This window comes from Sinohyriopsis cumingii, chromosome 1 (assembly GCF_028554795.1).
Source record: "Sinohyriopsis cumingii isolate HCF-2022 chromosome 1, ASM2855479v2, whole genome shotgun sequence".
In the NCBI taxonomy this organism is placed as follows: domain Eukaryota; kingdom Metazoa; phylum Mollusca; class Bivalvia; order Unionida; family Unionidae; genus Sinohyriopsis; species Sinohyriopsis cumingii.
The window spans coordinates 19,328,854-19,354,822 of record NC_142961.1 but is presented as its reverse complement, the minus strand read 5'-3'; the positions used below and the strand labels follow the sequence as shown (position 1 = coordinate 19,354,822).

Sequence of the window (25,969 nt, the reverse complement as noted above, 5' to 3'; positions counted from 1 at the left end):
TACAGGGATTTTCTTGCTAATCATGTTAATATCAAATAGATTACTCTGGTTGATCAGGGTGCTGCTGGAAATAGCTTTACCACGTCAATTGAATAATAACTGAAGCAGTTTCATAATGACAAAAAAGAAATTATTGATTTCAATCATATCTCATCAGGTCTCTCAAACAACTATAGGGAGGAACTGATCAAATACTACAACTACTATCATAAAAAAACTTTACTTCGTCAGATGGGCCTAAAAATATTATAGCAGAATAATAGGCGCGCTAAACTACATTCCAATGGTATTCACAACAATTGGAATTGCATCAGCGGGCCAAACTGCAAATCCATTACTCCTGGTAGTGCCAGGGGCAGTTATTTTATTATCAGCAATAAACAGAAAGATCCAGCCAAAACACGAGAACAAAAATACTTCATGTAAAATAACAACAGCGACATATAACAAAATGTTTAATCAACTTCGAGTTTATTTAAAAGGTGAGAAGTTTATTATGTTGGACTGGATACAAGAACTCCGAGTCAAAGACGATTTTCTGGTTGATAGATACCGAAGAAAGATGTGAAATACGAAATATGTAATATAAAAGATACTACATTAGAAGATACCACATTAAAGATGAAAGTAATTCTTTTTTGAGGTAAGCATATGACGATTATGTTTGACAATGAAAAGTACAGCACGTATTTCGAAAACAAAAACAAGATAAAGTTGTCTCTGGTTCGAACAGAAAGGTCAGAGCATTTTAGTAAGATTACTTTGATCGCAGTCTCACTTTCTGATGTTATTGATAATCTTTACAATCCGATATATCACAAAAAATATACTAAGACCACAGTTGATGACGAGCAAAAAAATGTTTTATCGATAAATCAATAGTCTCACATGGAATGATGGTAGAACCTGGCTCTCTCATCAGTGTTGAGATAAATTTGTACTTGTTTTGTCATGATGATGAGAGTATTATAATAGAAAAAGCTGATACTTAAAAAATATATCGACAAGTGGCTGTGTAAAATGTTTTGTGAATATTAAAAATAAATCGCTGTAGTGAGCTTAAAGATGACTGTTTCTGAGCCAGCCCTATTTTGTCTGACGACGATGATTATTTCCGTGATTGGTCCTCGAGTTAGGTAATCGACTAAAAAATCGATTTTGTTGCCTCAACAAAATTGTTTTCGTGTTTGTTTTTGCTAGCTCGGGGTCTGTAGGGGTTTGGCTAAGAAACCACCTTTATGCTCACTAACCCCATACCAGTTTTTTAGATAAGAGAAACAAGTCGTCTGACAAACATCAGGATCCGTTTGATAACTTAAAGTCCAGACTTAAGATATATATATATATATATATATATATATATATATATATATATATATATATATATATATATATATATATACCTTAATTTGGGATGATTTACCTCAAGAAATCCTTCACGGTTTGGCCATTTCCTTCAGGTCATTCCGATTGTGACCTTGTCTCCTTTTGTCGCCATGTTGTTCCATGTGAACGAAAGTAATTCAGAGTATAGTTTTTCTAATGGGAACGAATTTCTTCCGAGTTTTTTTTTCACGACAACCGAAATGGCTGAGCAACGTTCCAACCAGGTTGAATAATTATACTTATCACTCAGAACAATTTCAGCCCTTTCTTTCGTAACACAGATTCAGGTCACAATTATTACTTCCGGGTCAGTCCCCGCGAATGTAGTCTCAGTCTCTTTCCTCGAATTTGTTCCTCTTACTTTGGTGATGATGCATGAGTTAGATGTAGACATTCCTTTTATTAATTTAAAGGAAACTAATCATTCCTTAGAGTATGAGCAATATAGTTTCGGGGTGTGTGTGTGTGTGTGTGTGTGTGTGTGTGTGTGTTTATTTTGGAGACAGTGCACATTAAGTAATAAGGCATTGTTTCTGGTCCGAAAGTGAAATTTGAGACCCACTGCACGTTTTTTTTTCTCTCGACTGTCCAGCCTCTCAAAAAAATGCCGGTTAAGCTATTAATAATTTCGACATATGCGCTACAACAAGCTTGACGCCCGGTTCCGGCCCGGAAAAACTTGTGGTTTGCTCAGGTCTTGTCCTTCATTTTTCCTTACAAGTGACGAATTTGGTCATCATATAATTTCTCAAAATGGATCCAGGAAAATCTTGGGAACATATTCCAACATGGTAATTGTTATATATATTTATGTAAAAAAAAATGCAAGCTTAATTTATTTTTGTTGATATTAAAAACGGTGGTCTATAGGGATAAAAAATGAGTTTATGAACTACTGGAAGGAATCTGATAGTGGTGTTGGATTAGTTGAATGCCATGGATGGTGTCATGTTGAAATTATCAATTACAATTACTTTAAGGGGCCCCGAGTGGCCGAGTGGTCTAAAGCGCTCTCCGTTACGGATCACTGCCATTTCACCTCTGTCTGCGGCGGTTCGAGTCTAGGATTGAGCCAACGTGGGTATGTGAGAAAGCTTGTCAGTAGCTTCTCGTGGGTCGGTGGTTCTTTCCGGGGTTTTCCCGGGTTCTTCCTCCACCATTAATACTGGCCGCCATGTATAGCCTATCGTGTGCTGAAAAATGGCGTTAAGCCCCAAAACAACAACAACAACAACAATTACTTTACTCTGAATTCATCCCTAAAGCCATTTTACATTATTATTTGATTTATTAGAATTTTGGACATAATCGAAAGTTCAGTACTGAATAATAAATGTAGGGAGGTATATAGGGAAAATAATTGTTATCCGATTATATATTTGGGAAAATCACCAAACCACACAACATTAATCAATCGGAACGATGTCGGCCTTTTTCGTAGCCTGTGATACAATTCGTCGCCAATGAGAACTATATTCTCACTTTTTTGTTCACAGGGAACTATATAGCGACGAATTTAGACAAAGCCATATTTGGCATATTGTCTGTCGTAACATATGCCAGAGGTGGATCACCAAACTTATGAAACTGATATGTATTCCTACAACTTACTTTTTGCCAGGTTACTTCATGCCCTGACAGAAATGGACGAGCGACCTTCAGATTGCAGATTGGTACATATTCCTACAGCTACCTCTGAGGTTATTTCTTTACTTGACGGAAATGATCGAGGAATGGTCCGAACGACTGTTTAGATTGGTCTTGTGTTGTCCTTTTAATTAACGTACAGTGATAGAGGGTTGGGAACCAGGCTAATTCGTGTTGGCAGTGTAGCCGAGTGGAAAATGTATCAAAAACGATAGAATGCAGATGAGCAATGTCGAGGAGAAAGATATGGATGGAAAATATTGGTCAAGGTTGTTTGCCTTAGCCTGAATAACTTTAATTTCCAACTCGCTTGACTATTTGCTGCTTTATTTACGGTTCGATGTATTATGGCCCTACATTTTCACTTTGCCACTTATCATTATAGACTCGTATAGGAAAACATTGTCAAGTAAAATGTAATCATACAGGCCATGCAGGCGTTTAACACGCCTGCATGGCGTAATGGATGTCATTTTTTAGAGTTTGATTCAACATATGTTTAAATGGCAATTATTCACTTTATTTGGATCATCGTACGCCCCTAGAAGTACATACAGCAAAATCAATGCTAAAGTACGTACAGGTGCTCAACTTGAGCTTAATGTTGAAAAAAAAAAAAATGATCTGAAGGGAAAAGTCATACAGAATGACAAAATTACCTTAGATTATACCATGTCTACCGTATTATAAAAGTCAGCTTTAAAAAAAAAACATTTAACTTGCGCTTAGTACACGTGAAAGGACATGACCATTTTTGGACGAGGTCTTTTTCTGACCCTATTTAGTACCTGGCCACTTTTTTAAACTTCCATATCAATCGGTAATTTTCATCTGGAAGTTTCTTGATAACAGTGAAAGTGCAGGACATTGAATAATGAGGTTTTAACATTGAATAATCGGGACTGAATACACTTTGGTTAAACTAATTTAGTATTAAATTTTAAGATAGTTGTTTATATTTATTTTAAGATGAATATGTGTTTGTGTGTTTTGGAATTTTAATGTATCTTTAAGAAATTTTTAGTCATATTGCTACAATGTCTGCATTGTGGCAGTTTATAAGTGGCGTCTAGCACTGGGGTATCATGTTCCACCCAGTCACATTACACCAGGCTAATTAGTCCTAACACTAACCTCTTAATGCTGAGTGCCAAGCAAGACACCTGTTTGTACCATTTTTGTAAGTCTTTGGTATGACTTGGTCGGGATTCGAACACCCAACCTCCTGCATCTGAGGCAGACTCTGACCACTAGGCCACCAGAGCAGTTTCAAGATGAGTAAATGCACATACATAACCTGTATGACTATCACTAGTTTGTTCAGCTCAACATCACAAATGATATCCATATCTGTAGCAGTGAATTTTGGCATGACCATTTCAGAATTTAGCAAAGATGAAATGGTTCGTTTAGCCTAAGTTGAATGAAGTATAGTATGGCAACAAAGGACACCACACAGTTATATTACAGTCTGATATGGAATTCTGCCTCAGTTAAATTATGTGGGAGGTCATCTGTTTGAACCCCGGCCGAGTCATACCAAAGACTTAAAAAAATGGTACTATCAGCTACATTCTCAGCATTAAGAGGTTAGTTTTGGCATTGGTTGGCCTGGTGCGAGGATGATTTGACTGGGTGGAACATCATGCTCCATGTCTGTGGCATGAAGGCTGTCACATTGCAGACATCATAGCGATATGACTGAATTTTTTTAAAAGTTACATTAAAAATCTAAATCGCACACACATACACAGTTAACATACACACACAGAGTAAAAGTATCATGGTTTTCGAGGCCAGATGTTCAGATGGATTAGATTTAAGTTTTATATTTATTTACTGATGTTAAAACAGCTGTAATATAATTCTGTGTAAACCCTCTGTACTATAAAAATTTCAGCAGTGATCAATTGGTCCTATTATGTCAAGGATTCTTTTAAAATAGACTTTTTGTCATATTGTAAAATTGCTCTCCATTTTTATTTTACATGCACCATGAATATATTACAGTGATTATTTGTATATGGTAATAATTGTAAATAATAAAGAATAATATCCATGCAGTGTAGATTGGTAGATTTATAGCCATGATCTCAGAGCTTACAAAGAACAAAATGTCCAGACTGTCTCCTTTGGGGTGCATTTTGCGTAATTATCAGTTCTTCATAATATCAATGATATCATATCAGAATATCTTTATACAATCAGGAGTCATTTGGACTCAACACTTTAAGGTTGTAATACAATCAGACTATCTTATTTTCCTATTATATTTCTTGTCTTTGGACACTTCTTGGTCAAAAGATATCTTGTACGATATAGTATTCAAGGTTTCCTCTTTACACTAGTTCAGAGTTTGTGTTGGCTTTAAAAATGTTGTTGCCCAAACAATCGCCAACCTCAATATTTTGTCACCAGTTTAAAAAAATGTCACCATTTTCATTATACAGTACTATCTGTTTATCTCAACATCCTCGGGAACAAGGTAATGTTGTTGACATAAGTGGAGTTTTAGATGGGGATGTGTGTGTGTGTGCTGAAAATAAATTGAAATTTCGCATGCAAGTGAAATTTTTGAGGTGACCTGTCATCATTGGCTAGGATTTACACAGAGAAAACAACCCCACTCCCCCCCAAAAAAATAATGTAAATTTTGATTAAAAGAAGACAACTAGTCTAAAATGGACTTGAATATTTACAACTTACTTTGTGTAGTACACTCCGCAGTGTATTAAATAATGTACATGTTTATGAAAAATCCATGAATTCGAGTTTTAAAAAGATCATATGTTAGAAAAGTCACGTATCAGTAAAATGACATTAAGAAATACAACTAACGTCTGTATCCCTTTCTCAACAAACAGATTTCATGAAACGATTCACTCTAATATTTATTATCCTTGTAGCACTTGGCTGCATAGTTGTTTACATACTACATGTACATGTACTTAAATTGTCCTGGAGTTTGGTGAGCCAGAAACAACTACCATGATGCAGAGGCTTTCAAGGTCATGAGGCTATTCACAGGGAATTGAAATGTGAACAAATTAAAAAGTTTAGCAAACGTTCCTGTGAGATGCCCCACATTTATTTATCTTGATGGCCAGATATCTATTGTTTCAAAATATTGGAACTTTAATTTGGGTCGCCAGTAAGGAAGAAATTGCGACATTTTGTTTTAAAATTCAGAGACTGACATTATAGTATTCTCATGCAAATAATGATGTAAATACTGTTAATAATAATAATAATGAGGACTTTGTATAGTGCCTAATCTTTAGAAACTCTAAGCGCTTTACAACATTAGACAACACTTATAAGCAGTGTATCCCCTAGGGGTGCAAGACTGAGAGTCAAAACTCTCCTTGGTGTCAAAGCTGGGGGTCAGGCTGAGTAAAAAACAAACTTTGGTATCAGAACTGGGGGTCAAATTAAAAATTTGGGGGTCTTTGAATCGCAAATGAGGGTAAAGGGAAACACTGTATAAGATAAAAAAAACATATAATGAAATGATTACAAAAACAAACACCATGAAATTTGAAAACATTAACACATTAACCCTGGGAGGTTTTTGTCATGTTTGCCTGAAATTCAAGTAGGAAACACATTTTGAAAGCTATTTCTGAATACATTCTAAATACATCAACTTCCAGGTGATTTTCCAGTAACCTAATGCCTAGTTGTGTTAGAAACATTGTTTTTCATTGGCTATTTGGCTTGTGCATGAGCAGAAGGGTAAAGTTGGAGTTCTTTTTTTCTTTTTATGCTTAACGGACCCATTACTTTCGTATCCAGAGAACTCTTTATTCCAAATGCCCGTCTTATCCAACTTTCTGCAAAGGTTCATCTGTTTGTTTGCAGTTCATATCAGTCTGCCTTAGATCTGAGACCAAAAAGTCTAAAATCCGGACACAAAATTGGATTCCTACCAAAGGCGAATTTTGGGTGAAAAAAAATCGGGTCCAAAAAATGAGGTTTTTCCCTCTGTATTTTGTAGTGTAACTTAAACTTCCAGATTATTTGGTATCATTGTAGAACTACATCTGTCTACCTTTCTATAATACCACCCACTTTGGTGTATCATACATGACCTTGACGCTTCAGAGCTCGGCAGTAGGCTACTACCTCCTGCCACGTTTACTCATCGCCAGGGGTTAATTTGTTAAATAGTAAGACATGCTGATATAAGGTCAGAGCTGGTTTTAATGCCAGAGTTTTCATTGATGTATATCTTTTATTTTCTTCTGTAGATGGACATATTGAAAATCTTGTCAGTAATTCTCCAGAAAGGATGGTCATATTGGCAGTGTCCTATGGTAACAATGGTGCTTATTTTATAACCATTATGGCTGCTACATCAGCTGATTTGAAAACCCTATCACTCATGAATATGAGATGGTTTGAACACTCAGCCATTTAGAAAGAATGAATAGTCATGTCTTGAATAACTGGAAATTCTTTTTGGTCAGTGGAATGTATGTCTCTTCTGTTCACTCACGGTAATAATAGATTTGATCATTTATTTATTTCAGATATGAATTTATTTTCAGAGCAGAGAAAAAGCAGTGGTCAGTAGCATTGTTTCTGGGATGTGCTGCCCTCTATGCCTGTAGGACAGTCATGCCATTGTCCATTGTATCCATCTCCAAGGAACTGGGTTGGGATAAAACAGAGTCAGTAAGTTGGATGAAATGAACAAATTGGATATAGAGAGATTTCATGGTGATGTATTTTAATGGATCAGATACTTGCAGATTTAAGCAATTTGAGAATCCTTTAGTGTTATGAATAGTATGGACCTATTGTACTAATACCTGGCATCCAAATAATGACCAATGGTCAGGTTTAAGTGATATAAGGCTTCTTCAGCTGTAATAGGGAATTTTATTTTGCTCTGCCCATCTTTATATCTGTCCTGTCCATTGCATCTAAACTAGTTTATTTCCACTATTAGGCAAATATCATGTTGTAAGCTAACACAATTTTGGCAGGCATTGTTCCTGTGCATTTGTTGATGACAAATGTGAGGATTTCATGCCATCAATTAATTTTACATTTTTACTTCTACTGGTTGTAGACCAGGAAAGCTTATGTTATGGTATGTCATCCATCCATCAGCCATCTCTCTGTTAGCACAAGTTTGTTGTCACTACTTCAAAACTACTTGCAGCATTGCCATGGAACTTTACATGCACACACTCATTCAATGGTCTAGTTGATCCTAAATGAAAATGGTGCTGCTTTGACTTCTCGTATGACCACCACTGCAGCCATATTGAAAATTGTTATTTTCACTCCTCCTGAATGGATAGTCATATCCATATAGGTTTTTGCCAGAAAAAAATTCTTATGATGTCTAGTTGGTCTTAAGTGAAAATAGTGCTGATATGAAATCTGCTATGGTCACCAAAGAAGCCATCCTGAAAATCTTGTGATCGCTACTTATGTGCATGGAAAATCATAATCACATGGGGTTTCCACAAAAGACTTCACATGCTCTCTAGTTGGTTCTTAATGAAAATGGTGCTGCTTACACAGTCAGTATAGCGGCCAATGTTTTATACTTTTGGATGATTACTCTTTTAGCATGATTCAGTTATGTAGATATTACTGTATATACTCACATATAAGCTGAATAATTTAGGAAAAAATAAAGGCTTGGAAAAGGGGGGGGTCGGCTTATCTGCAAGCCAATGTCTAAACTTTACAGGTTTTATTTCTTTTTGTTGACTACTGTAATGGCTGTTATTTATTTTCCATGTCCTAAGTCTTAGGCATGTTAAAAAATATACAATTATTAAACTGTTTTAAAGTACTATGATTGATTTTGTTATTATTTTGCATATGCATATTTTCTGATTTCTTCAACATGAAATTAAGTAAAGGTAAATACAGACTTCATAATGCATGGGTCGGTTGAGTTTACCCGGGAGACCAGGCTGAACTATAATGTACGGTACCTACACGGTGCAAATCATGCATAGTGTCACTTAAATCCTTATATATTCCCAAACATATTATATGCAGGTTTTGGTTTATTCATTGTTTCAACCAAACTGCATTCTTCCAGATAACATTTCAGATAGTCCTTAATAGCTGTTTCATTTAGATTGAATCACATGCTCACAGGTTACTCATTTTCAACGATATAAGCGATCCTACAAAAAATTGAGGTAATATTTTTAAAAAGGTACACACATGTACAAGGCACATAACCAGCATAATTGACATGTTCACGAAGAGTGGTAATAATAAAGTCAAAACTTCTCATACAGATCAACTAAGATCAACAATCAATCAATTTTAGTTTTGTGTTTTGGCTGAACAAACATAACTTTCCTTACAATGGAAAGCTTGATGTTTCATCATCTCTTATGTTGATAGTCTCAAATTTGTCTTTCGTTTTGCGACAGCAGTACAGACCAGTTAATCATTAAAAACCTGAAACTAGCTTGTGTTAAGAGAGAATTTAGACTGGCAACTATACCAGTACATTGATGTGTAATTGCCTTTTATTCCATGTTATTAACACAATTACCTTAGTTTTGTAAAATGGGGTGTAAGGCATACCTGTGAACTTTTCAAAAGCCAAGTAGAGAGATTAAATAAAAGAATAGAGATTGGGGACCTAAAATTGGGAGGTTTTTCGTGACATTTTTAAAGCCTTGTTTTCACTAAATATTGATCGATCTTCTTGGTCCAATATGCATGAAATTTGCAAAAAGACTAGCTGTTTCACCCTGTGATGTGCCCTATTTTCCCCCAGGATGTGCCCTAATTTAATATTCTGGTCAGCTGTGGTTAAACTGCACAATAGCTAAAGATTAGTCTTAAATAAACAAGCAAGAAAACATGTATTCTGAATTAGTTTTTGAGGACACATTTGCTGCGTGATATGTATTTTCATTCCTTCTTTTAATTTAACAATGGTAATTAACATTGGTATATACGGCATAAAAATGCCAGGTGTTCACTCTTGTAAGTTTCTTTTGTTGGAATGGCATTACAGCATTTGTAGTGATCATTCTTGGAGTTGAAATTAATTGTGGATGATTTTATTGGCAGTAATTTATTTTTTTTTATTCTGATTTTTTTATTTTATTATTGTAGAGGTAAAAAAATCATTAATTTATGTGAATATTATTTAAAATTAACATTCTGTTTAGCGAAGAAGCGAATTCTATATACTAAAATAATTATTTCATCACAACAATAATTCACATGTGAACAAACAGAACATGTATGACTTTTCTTGTTTAGAAGAAATGAAAATCGAAGACATTATGTAATAATCGGGAGTTATCTAAAAATTGGAAGATATTATGAAATTGGGAGGTAGGTGTCTAGTGACCCAAAAAATCAGGAGCTTTTTTCCCTCCCGGCATGAAAGTTGACAGGTATGGTGTAAGGTCGCTCACATCAAAGCAAACTACAACTCAGCTTTTACAGTATTAGCATAATTTTTGAAGCATTGTTTCTGAATCATCATTATTGTAATTACTGGTGCAGTGAACTGATATGAAATGTCCAGTGCAACAATGCATAAACAAACAATAATCAAGTCAAAAGGGAGAGGTAGTGTAACAGCAACTTGTGATTGCTGAAATTTTGTCATCGTTTGATCAAATTATACACAAGTCTAAATTAGGCAGAAACAATTAGAAAACAGAAAATTAAATAAATTACTTTTCAAACAAGTTTATACCATTTCTTTTTAATAATTATGCATGCCAGCCTCAAGATAAGTATACATGTAGTTTTTAAAAAATAAAAGTTGGCCTAAATAAATGCATTTAGAACTTACCTCATGCATCTTGAGATGTCTCAGAGTTGTGGGTCGGCTTATACATGGGTCTTGCACTTCTGAGTGTTTATACCTGTTCAGTTTTGGGGTTGGCTTATATGCAAATGAGTTTGTACCAAAGTATATACAGTACTTGATTATGCTAATGAAAATATTAGTAGAATATCACTCCCTCTGAGAGACTCTAAGAGTTTTTTTGCACTTTTGGATGAATACTCTGTTAGCACAATTATGCAGAAATTACTTGATTATGCAGAGGAAGATAATCTGAACTTTGTTGTCATTTATTGCAAATTTTATCAGTACTGGGACTTGCTGTACTTTTGGTTGGACATAGTGGGGACATTTGTCTTGTACATATAAAAATGGAATAATTTTCATCTATGTTTAAAATTAGATGTAAAATTACCAAGAAAAATTTGTTACCCTTGCTAGAAACCGAGGCAGCTTAAGTGGAAGCATTCAGAAGTAAAATGCAAATTGTTAGGTCCATGTAATGTGATCCTTGAAGTTTCCAGAGTCAGTGGAGAACTTGCTTATCATTAAAGCTTAGATTACTTATAAAAGGAAGTCAGCTGATCTGCAGAAAATCAAAAATGGTTCAAATATACATATTTAATAAACCTTTTAGAGTAGATCACAAGGAGCCATGAAAACTCCTTAGTAACATGCGTGTCAGGATGTCCAAGATTCTGGTTTAGCAAAGTACAAACAAAAAATGAAAAAAAATAAACCAACTCAATTTGTTAGAAATTGTTTTCTTTTACAAAATTGATATACCAGAACAAAGTTACAAAACATTTGATCAATATTTATTTTCCAGGCTTCTGTTTTATCATCATTTTTCTGGGGCTACACCATGACCCAGTTCCTAGGTGGCTACCTGAGTGACAGAATTGGTGGTGATGTAGTGGTGCCAATAGCAGCCTGCTTCTGGTCAGTGATCACATTCTGGACACCACAGATCACCTACATATCCGATGACAAGCATCTCACTCTGAGGATTGTCATATTCTCTAGAGTCCTGCTTGGGATGTTTCAGGGTACGTTTCCTGGAGAATTTATGGATATAGAAAATTCCATGCATAGAGCATTAACACTTGTACTATAAACTTTGATACACACATGTACATATATACTGTATGTACTCACAAGTCAAGTCAAACAGCAAACAACAAAGATCCTGATCTGCCATAGCATAATGCATTGGCAGATCTGGGTGTAAGGGGTTTCTGGTGGGTGTCCCGCTTAATTTGGTTTTTGTTATCTAGAGGTTGACCGTGCTCGATGTTATTGCCCGGTTCAAGTAAATATAAATATAAGTGATGAAACTTACAGGTGAATAGATAGCGATCTGAGCAGATACATAGAACAAACCTACACAAGCCCCTGTACATGTAAACAAACAATTTAATCAATTACATAAAACAGCTGTGAGAATTCATTACATCAGGAATATACTCTGCTTTTAGGAATAAAATTTCCACCGAATTACAATAAAGAAAATAAAACACAAATTTATTTAAATAAGGTAGCCGATCTGTTTACTGATATAGTTCATCATAGGATCGAGTGAACAGTCGAAGTCAATACCTTGTGCGATTGCATCACTTGTTCGTCCAGTTCACTCTACTTCTGCTGTCACTGTTTAGACCCTTGGATCTCAGGATGATACTTTTCCCAATATGTCTCTGGATACTCTCAGCATACATCGCAGGATTACATCACAGGATTGTACGTCCCACCACACTTCTCTCTATGCTTCTCAATATACGTCACAGGATTGTGTCACAGGATTATACATCTCAGGAGCTATTTTCTCCCTTCTAAATAAATATAAATAGAGACAGCCTAAATTTCCTGTTATTTATGATACTTGGGATTTTGCATTATCCCTTCCTCATTATCAAATCATCCTATTGGTGCTAAACAGATGCTAAGGCTCTCAATTGACTCCACATGTCCTATAATGACCCTAGTTAGTTGAATGGCTAATTCTTCACTCATTAACATCACACATTAACACACCACACAAGGCATAGCGATTCTGAGCCAGCCTCAATTTACGCAAGCGAATAAATGAGATACATTACATGAATTACTATGTCATTTCAGTCAATACACACTTACTATTAATCATACATGAAATCTTCTAAATTCGGTGAATTCACACGGATTCTCATAATCATATTAAGTAATGTAATGCATTAAATTCTTAGAACCTAACTCTTGTGCAAACAAAACGACAAATTCAAACAATTCATCAAATTTATCTAAAGATTAATGTACGCCGTCCTATACATAAACTCAACACAGTTATACTTCATAAAGCAAATTATTATACGAATGTAGAAAAAAGATTCATGCAAATACAAGTAAATAAATTCAGCAAAGCATTATGTATGGCATCAACAAATTACATGGAATTGTCACAACTACCTTTGCTTTCACCGTTCCTCCCTCTAATCGCCAAATTGGTTCGTCTGTTTCTTTTGACGACAGTCCCCTTTGGACAACAGTTTTTTACAAGGGAGTTTCTTGCAAATTCCTCCCGGAGTCCTTCTCTGGTGTTTCCTCTTGCAGGAAAAGCTTAGACTGATTAAAATTTTCAATGTGGCGATATTAAAACCTAGGAAATTTAGTGTGGTAACACGCCCCTTATTTAGCGTAACCAGTCAGAATCAAATATCTCTGCTGCCTTTTTTCAGAGGTGCCAAAGTCGGGGTCAGCTTGACCTGGTAGTTTGAATAACAGAGTTTCTGCAATTTTTCAATTGTGACAGTTTTACCATGAAGTCAAAGTTGACCGTGTCCCTAATAGTCTGTCTGGCTGCTGTATAAACAAATGCATATTTAGGAACAAAATTCTCCCTCAAAAGACATTACCGATCATGGCAGTATGGTGATTTGATACGCGCCTGTCTCCATAAATCTAATTAATTGTTCTCTGGTCTCAACTGATGTATTCTTCTTAGATCGCCAGAAATTTGCCCCTTCACACTGGGTCTGTGCAGTTGGACTTATTCATGGCTTGCATATTATATGTAAAGACTTGAAAGATTTATACTTTAGATATTTATTCAAACATATTTAATAAACTTTTCCATATGTAGGTCATATTTGGTGATTCATCAGAGACTTGTCTGACAACTCATTTCCTTAATTTTTTTATCCCTTTTCTTTAAGATAATTTTTTCATTTCTTTCTTTGCAATTGATGCCTTTCCCACTGTACAGGATATCACCATAGGTCTTGTCAGAGTTGACCTTTGATCTCCTCACATGTATTGAAAAAAAAGAAAAAAATATCTGGAATAGTCTAACCTTGCATAAGAACTCACTTTGTGTGTTACAAATTTTTAATGTACTTTATGAATTCGTATATATTGATTGTTGGTGATTAGAGCCATGAATATTGTATAGGAGATACTTGTCATATGCTATCGTTGCACCTATAACTGTATATAACAGTGTGTAATAAGTCTTCATCGAGTCAGTTCAGAAGAATTGTAAATTTAATTAGGAGTAGCTTTGACAGAAACATTACTTTCAATGATTTATTTGATCAGTGTTTAAGTTGTTGTTGTGGGGTTTAACGCCATATTTCAGCACACGATAGGCTATGCATGGCGGCCAGTATTAATGGTGGAGGAAGAACCACCGACCCATGAAAAGCTACTGGCATGCTTTCTCACATATCCACATTTGCCTAATCCTGGACTCAAACCGTTTAAGTTTGTAATGCATACAGAAACATGATTGTACTAGGGTTGATGCCACATTGGCTGTGTAAGTATATTTTTGGAAAGAAGATACCCTAACTGAGCATGTATATATTGTTCCATTTATAATTTTTTTGGTAAAATCGGTAGGTATCTTGTCAAAGAGTTGACTTACCCTGACAATCGAGTTGGTTATACTGGTAATTTTGTTGTCATATAAATTAGTCCGGTGTATGACACGTCCTTATTGGTGTTTATTGGAACTTGTACCACAGTTTTATGGATTGAAATAAAACTTTGTAAATGTTAAGGTTGTCACCTGAAGATGCATAGATGAAAAAGAATCACTTTGGTCTTGCAACCTTTGTTAGAGTTATTGCCCTTGTTCTCTAATAGCTTGATACAGTGTATGACACAGTCTTGTTAGTGCAGCTTGTCTTGAAGTTTTTGATGGTTTACCATGAAGCATGATAATTATTATGGTCATCACCAGTAGAAATCATCAAATCACTGTTCACACAATTTCTTCTTTAAATCCATTACCTAGCCATAATACCTTAGGAGAACCTTGCAAATCAAGCCCTTGTTCCCTTTTGCTCAGCAGACACATGCATGGTATTTCTGGTCATAGCCCATTCAGTCAGTGTAAGAGTTATATGATTGAAATGTCCAGCATACTGTAAAAAGATTGAGATTGGTCATTTCTGGAACGTGTTTGGGAGCTCTCTTCCAAATATTGTTTCGGTTGAACTGCATTAACCGATCCTGTGTCGGTACTCAGACTTTCATAAGCTCAGGCATGTACCCATTTCCTCTAATCACAAAAATATGGTGGTAGACTCCTTATGATTGCATTTACATGGACAGTAGTATATGTTAGGCTCATAATTGTTTGATTTTTGCCAAGATTCTCAGTTAACTTTTGCTTGCTATTTGAATCATATTTTTCATGTATGTCTTATAGGTTGCAATACTATTGTTCTGTTGCCTCTGGAGTTGATCTTCCAAATGTTGTTTCCAGATTCCTGGGATATGATTTCCTTAAGATTTGCAAATGATCTGCTTTTCACACCTAGATAACAAAGTTCTGGGCCCAGATGTAAAGCCTTAGGCATCAACTAATCCAACTGCTCCGGTGGCCTAGTGGTTAAAGCGTCTGCCTCAGAAGTAGGAGGTCATTGGTTCGAACCCCGGCCGAGTCATACCAAAGACTTATAAAAATCGTACTAACAGCTGCCTCACTAGGCGCTCAGCATTAAGAGGTTAGTGTTAGGACTGATGGCCCGGTGTCAGGATAATGTGACTGGGTGGGACATCATGCTACATGTCTGCGACATGATGCCTCTGTGCTAGACATAACTATAAGCTGCCACACTGCAGACATCGTAGCGATTTGACTGAAAAATTGTTAAAGCTGTGTTAAAAATCCAAATCACATGCACACACTCAACCAACCCATTTGCTCCATACCTTAAGGTTTGGAATGGGACCTTATTACCTTGGTGGATGTCTGCAATGGGATGATTATTAACTTCTCTCAGACTATTTCAATGGCTTTTAAAAAAAATGACTTATGTTATAATTGCTTCCTGTTCAGCATTTATAGAGGTTTAATCTGCAATGGAAAACTCGTGTGTTAGAAATGTTTTCAATGTAAATTATTTTATATTGAAATATTTATTTATTTATTTATTAGAACTTACTGATTGTTTGTTAAAAAATGAATGAATATAAACAGAACAATCACAGTGGTATAAAAGTCCATGCCAGGACAACTAAAAATTCAAAGCTAGTCAAAAACGTTACTAAAAGCCAAAGCCCAGCTAGACAACTATCATTTGATGTTAGTAAAATAAGTGTTTGCCATTATGCAAAACAGTCTAATGGGTTGTCTACATAAAATGAGGGATAAAAATATCATTTCCATTTATTTTGTTGTCTTTTTTTGTAATGCAATTTGAATGTAGAATTTAACTATTGATCGAAGTTATAATGTAAAATTTTAAAATGATCAGCCAGTTAATTTTCATTGGTAACAAAATCTTTGGCAGAAGTTTTACATAGTTTTCACTTTACATGCCTGTCAATATGCTTTGTTTAGGTGAGTGTTAAATTTTATTGTTTGAATCAAATTCATCATTAAGTTTTTTACTTTCTAGATAAATATACAGTGGGCTGAAATAAAAGGGGATCCCATGTTCATTCTTTTTATTTAGGTGGGTACCTTGCTTTTGAAACTGTGCTCTTGTATTTGTATTCTTCTTAAGGGAAAATTCTGTATTTTTGCTTTGTAACATGGGGTCCTGAGTGGCCAAGTGGTCTAAAGCGCTCTTTGTTTTGGATCACTGCCATCTCACCTCTGTCTGTGCTGCTTTGAGTCTCGGATTCAGCCAATGTGGGTATGTGAGAAAGCTTGCCAGTAGCTTCTCGTGGGTCGGTGGTTCTTTCTGGGGTTTTCCCGGGTTCTTCCTCGACCATTAAAATACTGGCTGCCATTTATAGCCTATTGTGTGCTGAAAAATGGTGTTAAACCCCACAACCACAACAACAACAACTTTGCAACGTCCAGATGCAACTGTTTGCCAACTATTAACTAAATTTTATGTAGTGTCATCTTTACTGAAATCTTTCTTTTTCGTATGTAGTATGTACATGTACAATGTACATATAATATAATCACTTACTGATGCTGATCAGAATGCAGATTAGCAAATAACTGTTTACAGATACAATAGTGCGGTGCCTTTAATGGCCAGATTGCATAAAATATTTTTACAAAATAAAATCATACATTCTGTATTTCAGAAAGGCAGTTTGTATTTTTATCATATAAACTTATGTCCTGAAAGATATTTATTTTCATTCAAAACCTTTTTATGAAAATTTTTTTGGACAAAAGTTTTCAAGTAGATATATTACTGTGATGAATGTTAAATAGGTGGAGCAGCATAGTATGCATGCTTGAAGCATGCCAGAAAATGAAAGATTAAAATCTTATGAGAAGAGGTTCTTGTTCACATTCAGAATTTTTTTTGTGTGCGGCTTTTAATGGTAGGGTGTCAAAAATAGGTTTCATAGACTAATTTCTTAGCATGAAAGTTCCTTAATAAGTTTTGTTGATTACTGAGGGTGAGTGGTAAATATTGTTCATGTTGAAAGTTCAAGTTTGTCAGTTCAGTTTATTTATTATGCCTTGAAAGCATGCAATCTCTGCATGCTGTAAAATTATTGTTAAAAATATATGTACATTGTATTGATGAATAATAATTTAATTTTTGATATATATATTTTTAAAGTATTATTAAAATCATATCATTGCCCTGCATATAGGAGTACATATGCCCACTGTAACCAGCTTAGTGGGTCACTTTGTCCCTCCAGAGGAACGCTCCTCATTTTCAGGCCTTGTAGTTGCAGGGACATATGGTGGGTGAGTATAGCAGTGAAAAATAAGACCTGTGTGCTGCAGAAATCCTGTTGGGGCAAACAGATGCATTCATTTATGCTTCAAAACCTGGAAAAAAAATTAAATAGAAAAAAGTTTTAGTTTGATGATTGCCAGGTTTTTTTCAGATTTTGATGGAGGAGTATATTGAGTAAAGGCCATTTTCTGCCTGTGATTATATTTTGTTGATATGTATTACATCTATGAAGGGATTTTATCTTGTTTCTGACATCTGTGTTTACATGTCAGTTTGCATAAAAATAGAATGTTGAAAAGAGATAAAAGAAGCAGTTAAAATTGTATTTCTCACTATGGGCTGTTCCATTTAAACATACACGTACCCAGGGAAGGCAGTTTTAAAAAAATATATGCCACGGTACTTTGATATCACAGATGTTCATGTTAAAATCATACGAAATGTTAAATTGCATCTATGGGTGAGTGCCCCACTTTAAAAGTGCATTCCCTGGGTCCCATGTATTTTTTAATGGAATAGCCCTAATGGTCCTATTGGTCTGATCAGATAACAGTAGTCCTGTTTGTTGAACAACAAAATACAGTTTAAAGAATGCCGGTCATTCCCCTTCAGATCCTGCAAAAAATTAATCACTGGTACACGCATGAAAAAAATAAAGAAAAAAAATGTGAATAACAAAATACTGAAACAAATTTGAATGACAATTTAAATTGAATTGATTCTGTATTTTGGAAGATAATATCGCTGAGAATAAATAAAAGAAGCAGCAACTGAAAAAATGCAACTTGGTGTAGTCATATTTTTTAAAAGTTTGTTTTAGACACCAGGGCTGGGCAAATTTTTTGTTTAACCACCTGTCTAGGACAAGTGGTTTCAGAAAATTCACTAGTCCCACCTTTCTCTTCACTAGTCCCACCTTACTCTTCACTAGTCTCACCTTACTTTTCACTGGTCCCAAAATGGTAATCACTTGCCAAGATTTGATGAGACGTGTGTACTTAATCCATAGAAAGAAGAAAAAAAATAATATAAAACATAATTATTTCTTAAAAGAATTTAATTTTTCAAAAACATTGGTTGTTCTATGTTTGGCTTCTTTAGGTTCATGTATATTTGTTTTAGCTGATGGATTTGAAAATATGTCCATGTATATGTCTGCCACCTGCACCAGTACTAAGCCAGCAGTTGATTGCTGTGTCTGGGTTAAAGTCCTCAACCCATGGTCTATTTGCAGAAATGTTCATTAGCATTTGTAAACTCTTTTGGTTTAAGGAATTCCTTAAAGAAGTCTTGATTAAGTTCATTGAACTAAATCCTCGTTCACACTCAGAAATAGCTACCGCACACTCAGTATCTGTCTTACGTTTTATCCCTCCATTTTCAAACAAATTTACCTTTGTCTAATCGCCGTTATTACCTTCCTTGCGAAAATAATTTAGCAAACTCATTTTATCCACAGAGTAACTATCAGCTTGCTTGACAACTACTTCTAAAGTGATCATAACATCAATTTTCCCTTTTAAATATGAACTGAAACAGCTCATTAATTAGCATAATTGTTTCGCTTCAAACACAATATTGCATGTGGAAGTTAATCATCTGTAGAATCAATTATAAATTAAAGAATCGTGAGTGTACACATTAGTTTCCACAGAATCAAGTGCCTGTGATCATTACTGTAATTTAATCAGTTCATAAAGGAAACCAACACTGATGTTGGTAAAGTACCTTTCATTAATTTAATTCCACTGACTCGCTGGATTAAAATCATAGTGAGCCGCTTGTTATGATTTAGATTAAGTAAACTCATTGCAACAAAACCGCTTACAACACTGCTAATTGATCATACTGGCTTTCTTTTGTTTGACTTGTTTTGTTTTGCCGATAATTTGGTCGCTTAGCCCAATATGCAGTCAAGCATTAACAGGATGTAAATGTATACACAAAGAGGGGTAGAATCAAGTATTCAGTACGCCCAGAGGGCATGATTGGCCAAATAAAGTCAGATATAGTCATTCAAGCACGAAAATAAGGACTATCCCGACTTTCTTAAAAAGCACTTGTCCCGGACTAGCGTCTTGGAAAATTCTACTTGTCCGACTTCAAAAATGACTAGTCCGGGACGTCGGGCTATGGGATTTGCTCAGCCCAGGACACTAGTGCAACCTTCCTTCATTGTGGAATTTTGAAAGAACATTTGTCCATAGTTGGTGAAGAATTTTAATTAAACAAATTAATGGAGTAATACTGCACTTTGAAGTTGCTTAACTGAGCACCTATTCTGTAATTTCTGGTATACCAGGCCATGTTTGACAACTGTTCTTTTGAGAATAAAATAGAAATCTGTAAATGAAATGACTGTAAAGCAGTTTGATTTATATACTGAATGATATGTTAATACAAAACCTAAAAATTTAATAAAAATTGACCCCAGCCATTAGGCAGAGTGTATCATTTTATGATTACCATCCATCCAGTCCATTTCGTTTCATTTCTACACTAAACTCAATTCTCCATTACCATACTTGGTCATTAGCTTGTATTTATTGTAAGGAAGAAGCCCAGCTTATTTGGTTTGAAAGGTCAAGGTCACTGTGACTGAAAGAAGACATAGCTTCCACAAAATAATGTTTGTTTTTATATCACAGACCTGGACCAAATTTTTTGAATGGTTTGCACTTGGCTTCAGGACAAAGCTTATTGATTTTGGGGTCAAAAGGTCAAATTCAGTGTGTTTGAAGAAAAGAGAAATGGTTTCTGCTTAATAACATTAGTTCTACATCACAGAGATCAGTCACACTTTGTGAATGACCCCCATTTCATAAGGACGAATCCTTTTGGGGATCAGAAAATTAAGATCACTGTGGCTGAAAGAGGAAAATGGTTTCTGCACAGTAACTTTAGATTTACATCGCAGATATTGACTAAACTTTGTGGATATTGTGCACTTGGAATGACGTGGAAACAGACTTCTGCACACCAATTATAGTTCTCAACCATGTATCTTCACCAAAGTTTATGGATGGCTTGCACTTTGGGTAATAAAGAAGTCTATTGGATTTGGTGTTAATAGGTTATGGTCACTGTCACAGAAGTCTATTGGATTTGGTGTTAATAGGTTATGGTCACTGTCACAGAGGAAAGAACTATATTATTCTGCATAAGAACTTTAGTTCTGGACCACATACCTTGACCAAAGTTTGGAGGGCTTACACTTAAAGCAAAGAAAAGATCTTGATTTTGGGGTCAAAGCGCCTGTTAATTTTGGGGTCAAAGGGCAAGGCTATATTGAATCTGTGAAAAAGGTTTCTGCTTGGTAATTTGAGGTCCAGACCACCTGGTCAATAGGGCCCTTTGGTAAATGATGACCATTAGAATCAACAGTGCTAATAGTGCCTGCATAGAAGACCATTAAGTATGGAGTGGACATGTCAAATTCTTTTCATTTTAAAAGTGCCTAAATAGAAGACAGTATGGAGTGGACAGATCAGGTTCTGTTCTTTCTACAAGTGCCTGCATGGAAAACAATATGGAGTGGGCATATTATGTTCTGTTTTTAGGCACAGTTATTTTTTCCATTAAAATGAGCAAGAAAATGGCCATTATTTAGTATAGTCCTTTGCTGATAGTAGATGGCCAGGTTGCGTGGCAAAACATTTAAACATTATTTTAAATTTCATTTTTATTGCTAATGGGTAACTAAAATCCATCTTTCTACACATGGCACTGTGATGAGTGTATTTTTAATGTAACATGTGTTTCATTTAATAACAAAGACAAGTTTTTGCTATAACATTTATTAATTATTTGAATCAGAAATTTCTAAATATGCTTTTATTGGCCATCTTGAGGGAACTGTTTCATTGAATTAAATGCATTTTCTTTTTAAAGTCACATGAAGTTTGAATTGATTGCCATTGAATTGAAATTTGATACGATATTTTAAATTGAATATATTTAGTGCCCATTTTACCACATTGTTAAGGTGTTGGTCATAGTCTTCCCAATTCCCTATGCATAATTTTTTTCTCTCAATGCAAAATGATTACTACAAAAATGTATATATATATATATATGTGTGTGTGTGTTTCTGTAAACTGCCAGACATTTGTAGGAAATGAAAAGTACAAGGCTATAGCACAACTGGTTTGGTTAAAACAAAAAGTTGTTTTTAGTTCTCCTGGTCAAAGACACTTTTTATTACTACTCCTTCTGCTAGGAGGAAAGCTCTGACTCTTGACATGGTTTGTTGTTATAGTCTGTATTTGCCTAATTGAAATGGTGCATCATAGCAATTATGAATGTGTTTTTAAATTCCTTAATTAATTTGATTGATTTTAATTAATTTCTTACTAGTATATTTTTTCATGCTTCATTATTCTTATTTAAGATAAGAGTGAAGTGCAGCATGCATGTTGTCAGTGGTTTACATATAAATAGCTGTCAGCAAATTGGGCGTAAGAATGAGTTTTGAAATGTTTTGATTAAATGACATCAGTTTGGTTATTGTATACCATGTACACATTTGGTAAATGTTTCATCCTTAATATACAGCCAGCAGCATATGTAAAACCTGACCCAGATTTCTTTGCCAGCTACTTTTGCATTTGTCAGACATCAGGCTGATGTAAGATCTAAGGCCCAATTGAGCCTCTTGTTTTTAAAATGCATTACTACAAATTTAAAGCACAATAACTCTCCAGGCACAATTAATGTTAATGTCAAAGTTTGTTGGTTACATTACAATTCAAACACTTTAACATATTGGTATAAGCCCATATATGAATCATAACCCCATGGCCTTAGTAGGACACTAAACCATCTTTTGCATGCAGGCTATAAGAAATCAATCAGAAGATTTCAAGGTGGTCAGCAGAGTTATCCCATATAATCAATACTCATCTTTGACTGATAAGCAGTCCATGCTGCTAGGTCAAATATATGGTGCAATCTGTATGTAAAGGGATATCATTGGACTGGATAGATTTATCCGTCATGGACAACCATCCAGTATGTAAAGGGCTATAATTGGACTGGATAGATTTATCCGTCATGGACAACCATCCAATATGTAAAGGACTATCATTGGACTGGATAGATTTATCTGTCATGGACAACCATCTAGTATGTAAAGGGCTATCATTGGTCTGGATAGATTTATCCATCATGGACAGCCATCTGGTATGTAAAGAGCTATCACTGGTCTGGATAGATTTATCCGTCATGGACAACCATCCAGTATGTAAAGGGCTATCATTGGACTGGATAGATTTATCTGTCATGGACAACCATCCAGTATGTAAAGGGCTATCATTGGTCTGGATAGATTTGTCCGTCATGGACAGCCATCCAGTATGTAAAGGGCTATCATTGGACTGGATAGATTTATCCGTCATGGACAACCATCCAGTATGTGAAGGGCTATCATTGGACTGGATGGATTTATCCGTCATGGACAGCCATCCAGTATGTAAAGGGCTATCATTGGACTGGATAGATTTATCCATCATGGACAGTCATCCAGTATGTAAAGGGCTATCATTGGATTTTATAGATTTATCCGTCATGGACAACCATCCAGTATGTAAAGGGCTATCATTGGACTGGATAGATTTATCCGTCATGGATAACCATCCAGTACGTAAAGGGCTATCATTGGACTGGATAGATTTATCCATCATGGACAACCATCCAGTATGTAAAGGGCTATCATTGGACTGGAAAGATTTGTCCGTCATGGATAACCGTCCAGTATGTAAAGGGCTATCATTGGACTGGATATATTTATCCGTCATGGACAACCATCCAGTATGTGGACAGGGTCTTCAGAGAGCTTGATATTTCTAACTTGTTTGAAAGGGTACTCTTTCAAATGACAATTAATTGACTTGCAAATCAAAATCCAGTGGTACAAGGTACATGTATATTTCCTTATGTATTCCAAATCCTTTACCTGTATATATTATAAAAGAGTAAACAAGGGCCAAGCAAATATTTCTCTGAGAAAAATGTAAGCAACAATTTTTGGAAATAGAAAAGTGTCCAGGCCTTTTGAATGCAGTCAAATGAATGCATTTATGATGTTAATTCTTAGATAGAAAACGTAAACTCTGTCCACATAAAAATGATTTCTAGATATATGCAGATTTTATGGGATATTGCATGTTGGGTTGCCTTATGAACAGGTGTCTCTATTTGGTAGTTTTCCTTTAAACAGTTTTCACAGTATTTATTTATAGTAACATTTTTAGCATGATGCACAAAATGTTTTCAGAATGCTCTTTTCTTTTTGATGTATCTTTCTTAACATGAGCACAATTCAGATTGTTTATATCATAGTTGATGCATTACAGTTAAATCTGTGTTATGCAGCCATCATTAAGAGGTGAGAAAATTGATGCATTACTGTTAAATCTGTGTTATGCAGCCATCATTAAGAGGTGAGAAAATTGATAGTGTTTAAGAGACAACTGGATGAACCTAGTATGATAGCTATGTATCTCTAAAATTGTTGTTCATTGGACTCGCACTAAAATGTTTACCCATATACTATATATTTGCTTTAAACAGAAGGGAAAAACCAGTAAAAGACAGCAATATAGTGGCAGAGGTTGACTTCAGATTCAAATTCAAAGAAAAAATAAGTCACTATTTTCATAATTAAATAAAAAAAGGAAAAAACCAGTGACAGCAACTTCCACCCAAACTTCTGACTGACAGTATTTGTTATATAGAAGTTGTTTCATATAAGAAAGTTTTACAAGAAGAGTACCCATAGGGTAAAAAATATTGTTCAGACAAACACATTTAAAAGAAATTCCACATAAAAACCAATATGTCGGAAGGGCCAGAATAGTAGTGTTCCATCTGCAAGAATGAGATATGGATAGTTTTGGAAAATTATAAATCACCTGAGCTGGTATAATTTTGATACTTACTTTCATGCATGCCTTTTTCTGTTCAATATATATTTTTCCTTTTGAATATATTACCACATAATAATAATAATAATAATGATAATAGTAATATATGTGTAGACTATTCTTCCTTGAGGCCCCCTTTGGTGAAATAGTGACAAAGAAACATTTTCAGTTGATAGATAACATTTGATGCAAAACAGTGTCAAGTTGTTACTTTACGAGTCATATAATCATACCTCCTCTCAGATAAGCATAGCACAATATGTATAACTAGGTAATGTATAAAAGGTTAAGAACAATATTTATAACTAGATAATGTATAACAGCTTGCATTGGACAAGAACAATATGTATAACTAGGCAATGTATAAAAGGTTAAGAACAATATTTATAACTAGGTAACAGCTTGCATTGGACAAGAACAATATGTATAACTAGGTAATGCCTCACTATAAACTGTCACACTGCAGACATCATCGCGATATGACAGAATTTTTTTTAAAACTATGTTAAAAATCCAAATCACACACACACACACACAAAGTGGCTGTTAAGGACAAGTATTTGCATAATGCAGATGGTCTGTAAGGCAGGTTTAATAGTATAGGAAAAAGATACACTGTACTTGAAATGTGCCTGAATTTTATAACTATGTATTTTGTTTGTTTGAGAAAACGGGTTTATTTTTATATAAAAATAACATCCTCTTGAAATTGTTTTGCAATACTTTTTTGTGCATCATGCAGTCATGTTTGTGCATCATGCTTGAGGGAAAATGCTTTTATAACAATTTCATTCAGTTCTTAGAATTTTAAATGCTTTCATATTAGTCTATATTTGTACAAGAAAGCCAGTTAGTTTTGATCATAATCGTTTTTGCCCCAACAGGTTTTCATTACCCAGGGTTCAGTTCAATAATTTCTCGGAAGGTTCTGGAACAGGAACGTTCTCTTACTTACAGCATTATCTGCTCTGGATCCCACCTTGGGTAAGGTCTATCTCCCAGTTTCTTACACATCTTCAAGTATTGTTGTAAAGGTCAATGGAGGGTTCTTACATTGTCTATAACAA

At 35.0% G+C, this 25,969-nt stretch overlaps 1 protein-coding gene across 2 annotated transcripts in view; it reads left to right on the top strand.

The window, feature by feature from the left end:
• Nucleotides 1-3,157: 3,157 nt before the first annotated feature.
• Nucleotides 3,158-25,969, top strand: part of LOC149806510 (voltage-gated purine nucleotide uniporter SLC17A9-like) — a 55,456-nt gene continuing 32,644 nt past the window's right edge. The window contains exons 1-4 of one of the 2 annotated variants that reach the window (XM_089954050.1): nt 3,158-3,302; nt 7,584-7,710; nt 11,661-11,880; nt 25,787-25,886. In XM_089954050.1, coding sequence (XP_089810176.1) covers nt 3,250-3,302; nt 7,584-7,710; nt 11,661-11,880; nt 25,787-25,886 — 500 coding nt within the window. In that variant the 5' untranslated portion in view covers nt 3,158-3,249. Of the gene's footprint in view, nt 3,303-7,583; nt 7,711-11,660; nt 11,881-17,887; nt 17,988-25,786; nt 25,887-25,969 lie in introns of both variants that reach the window. The other variant, XM_089954055.1, reaches the window with a different exon arrangement.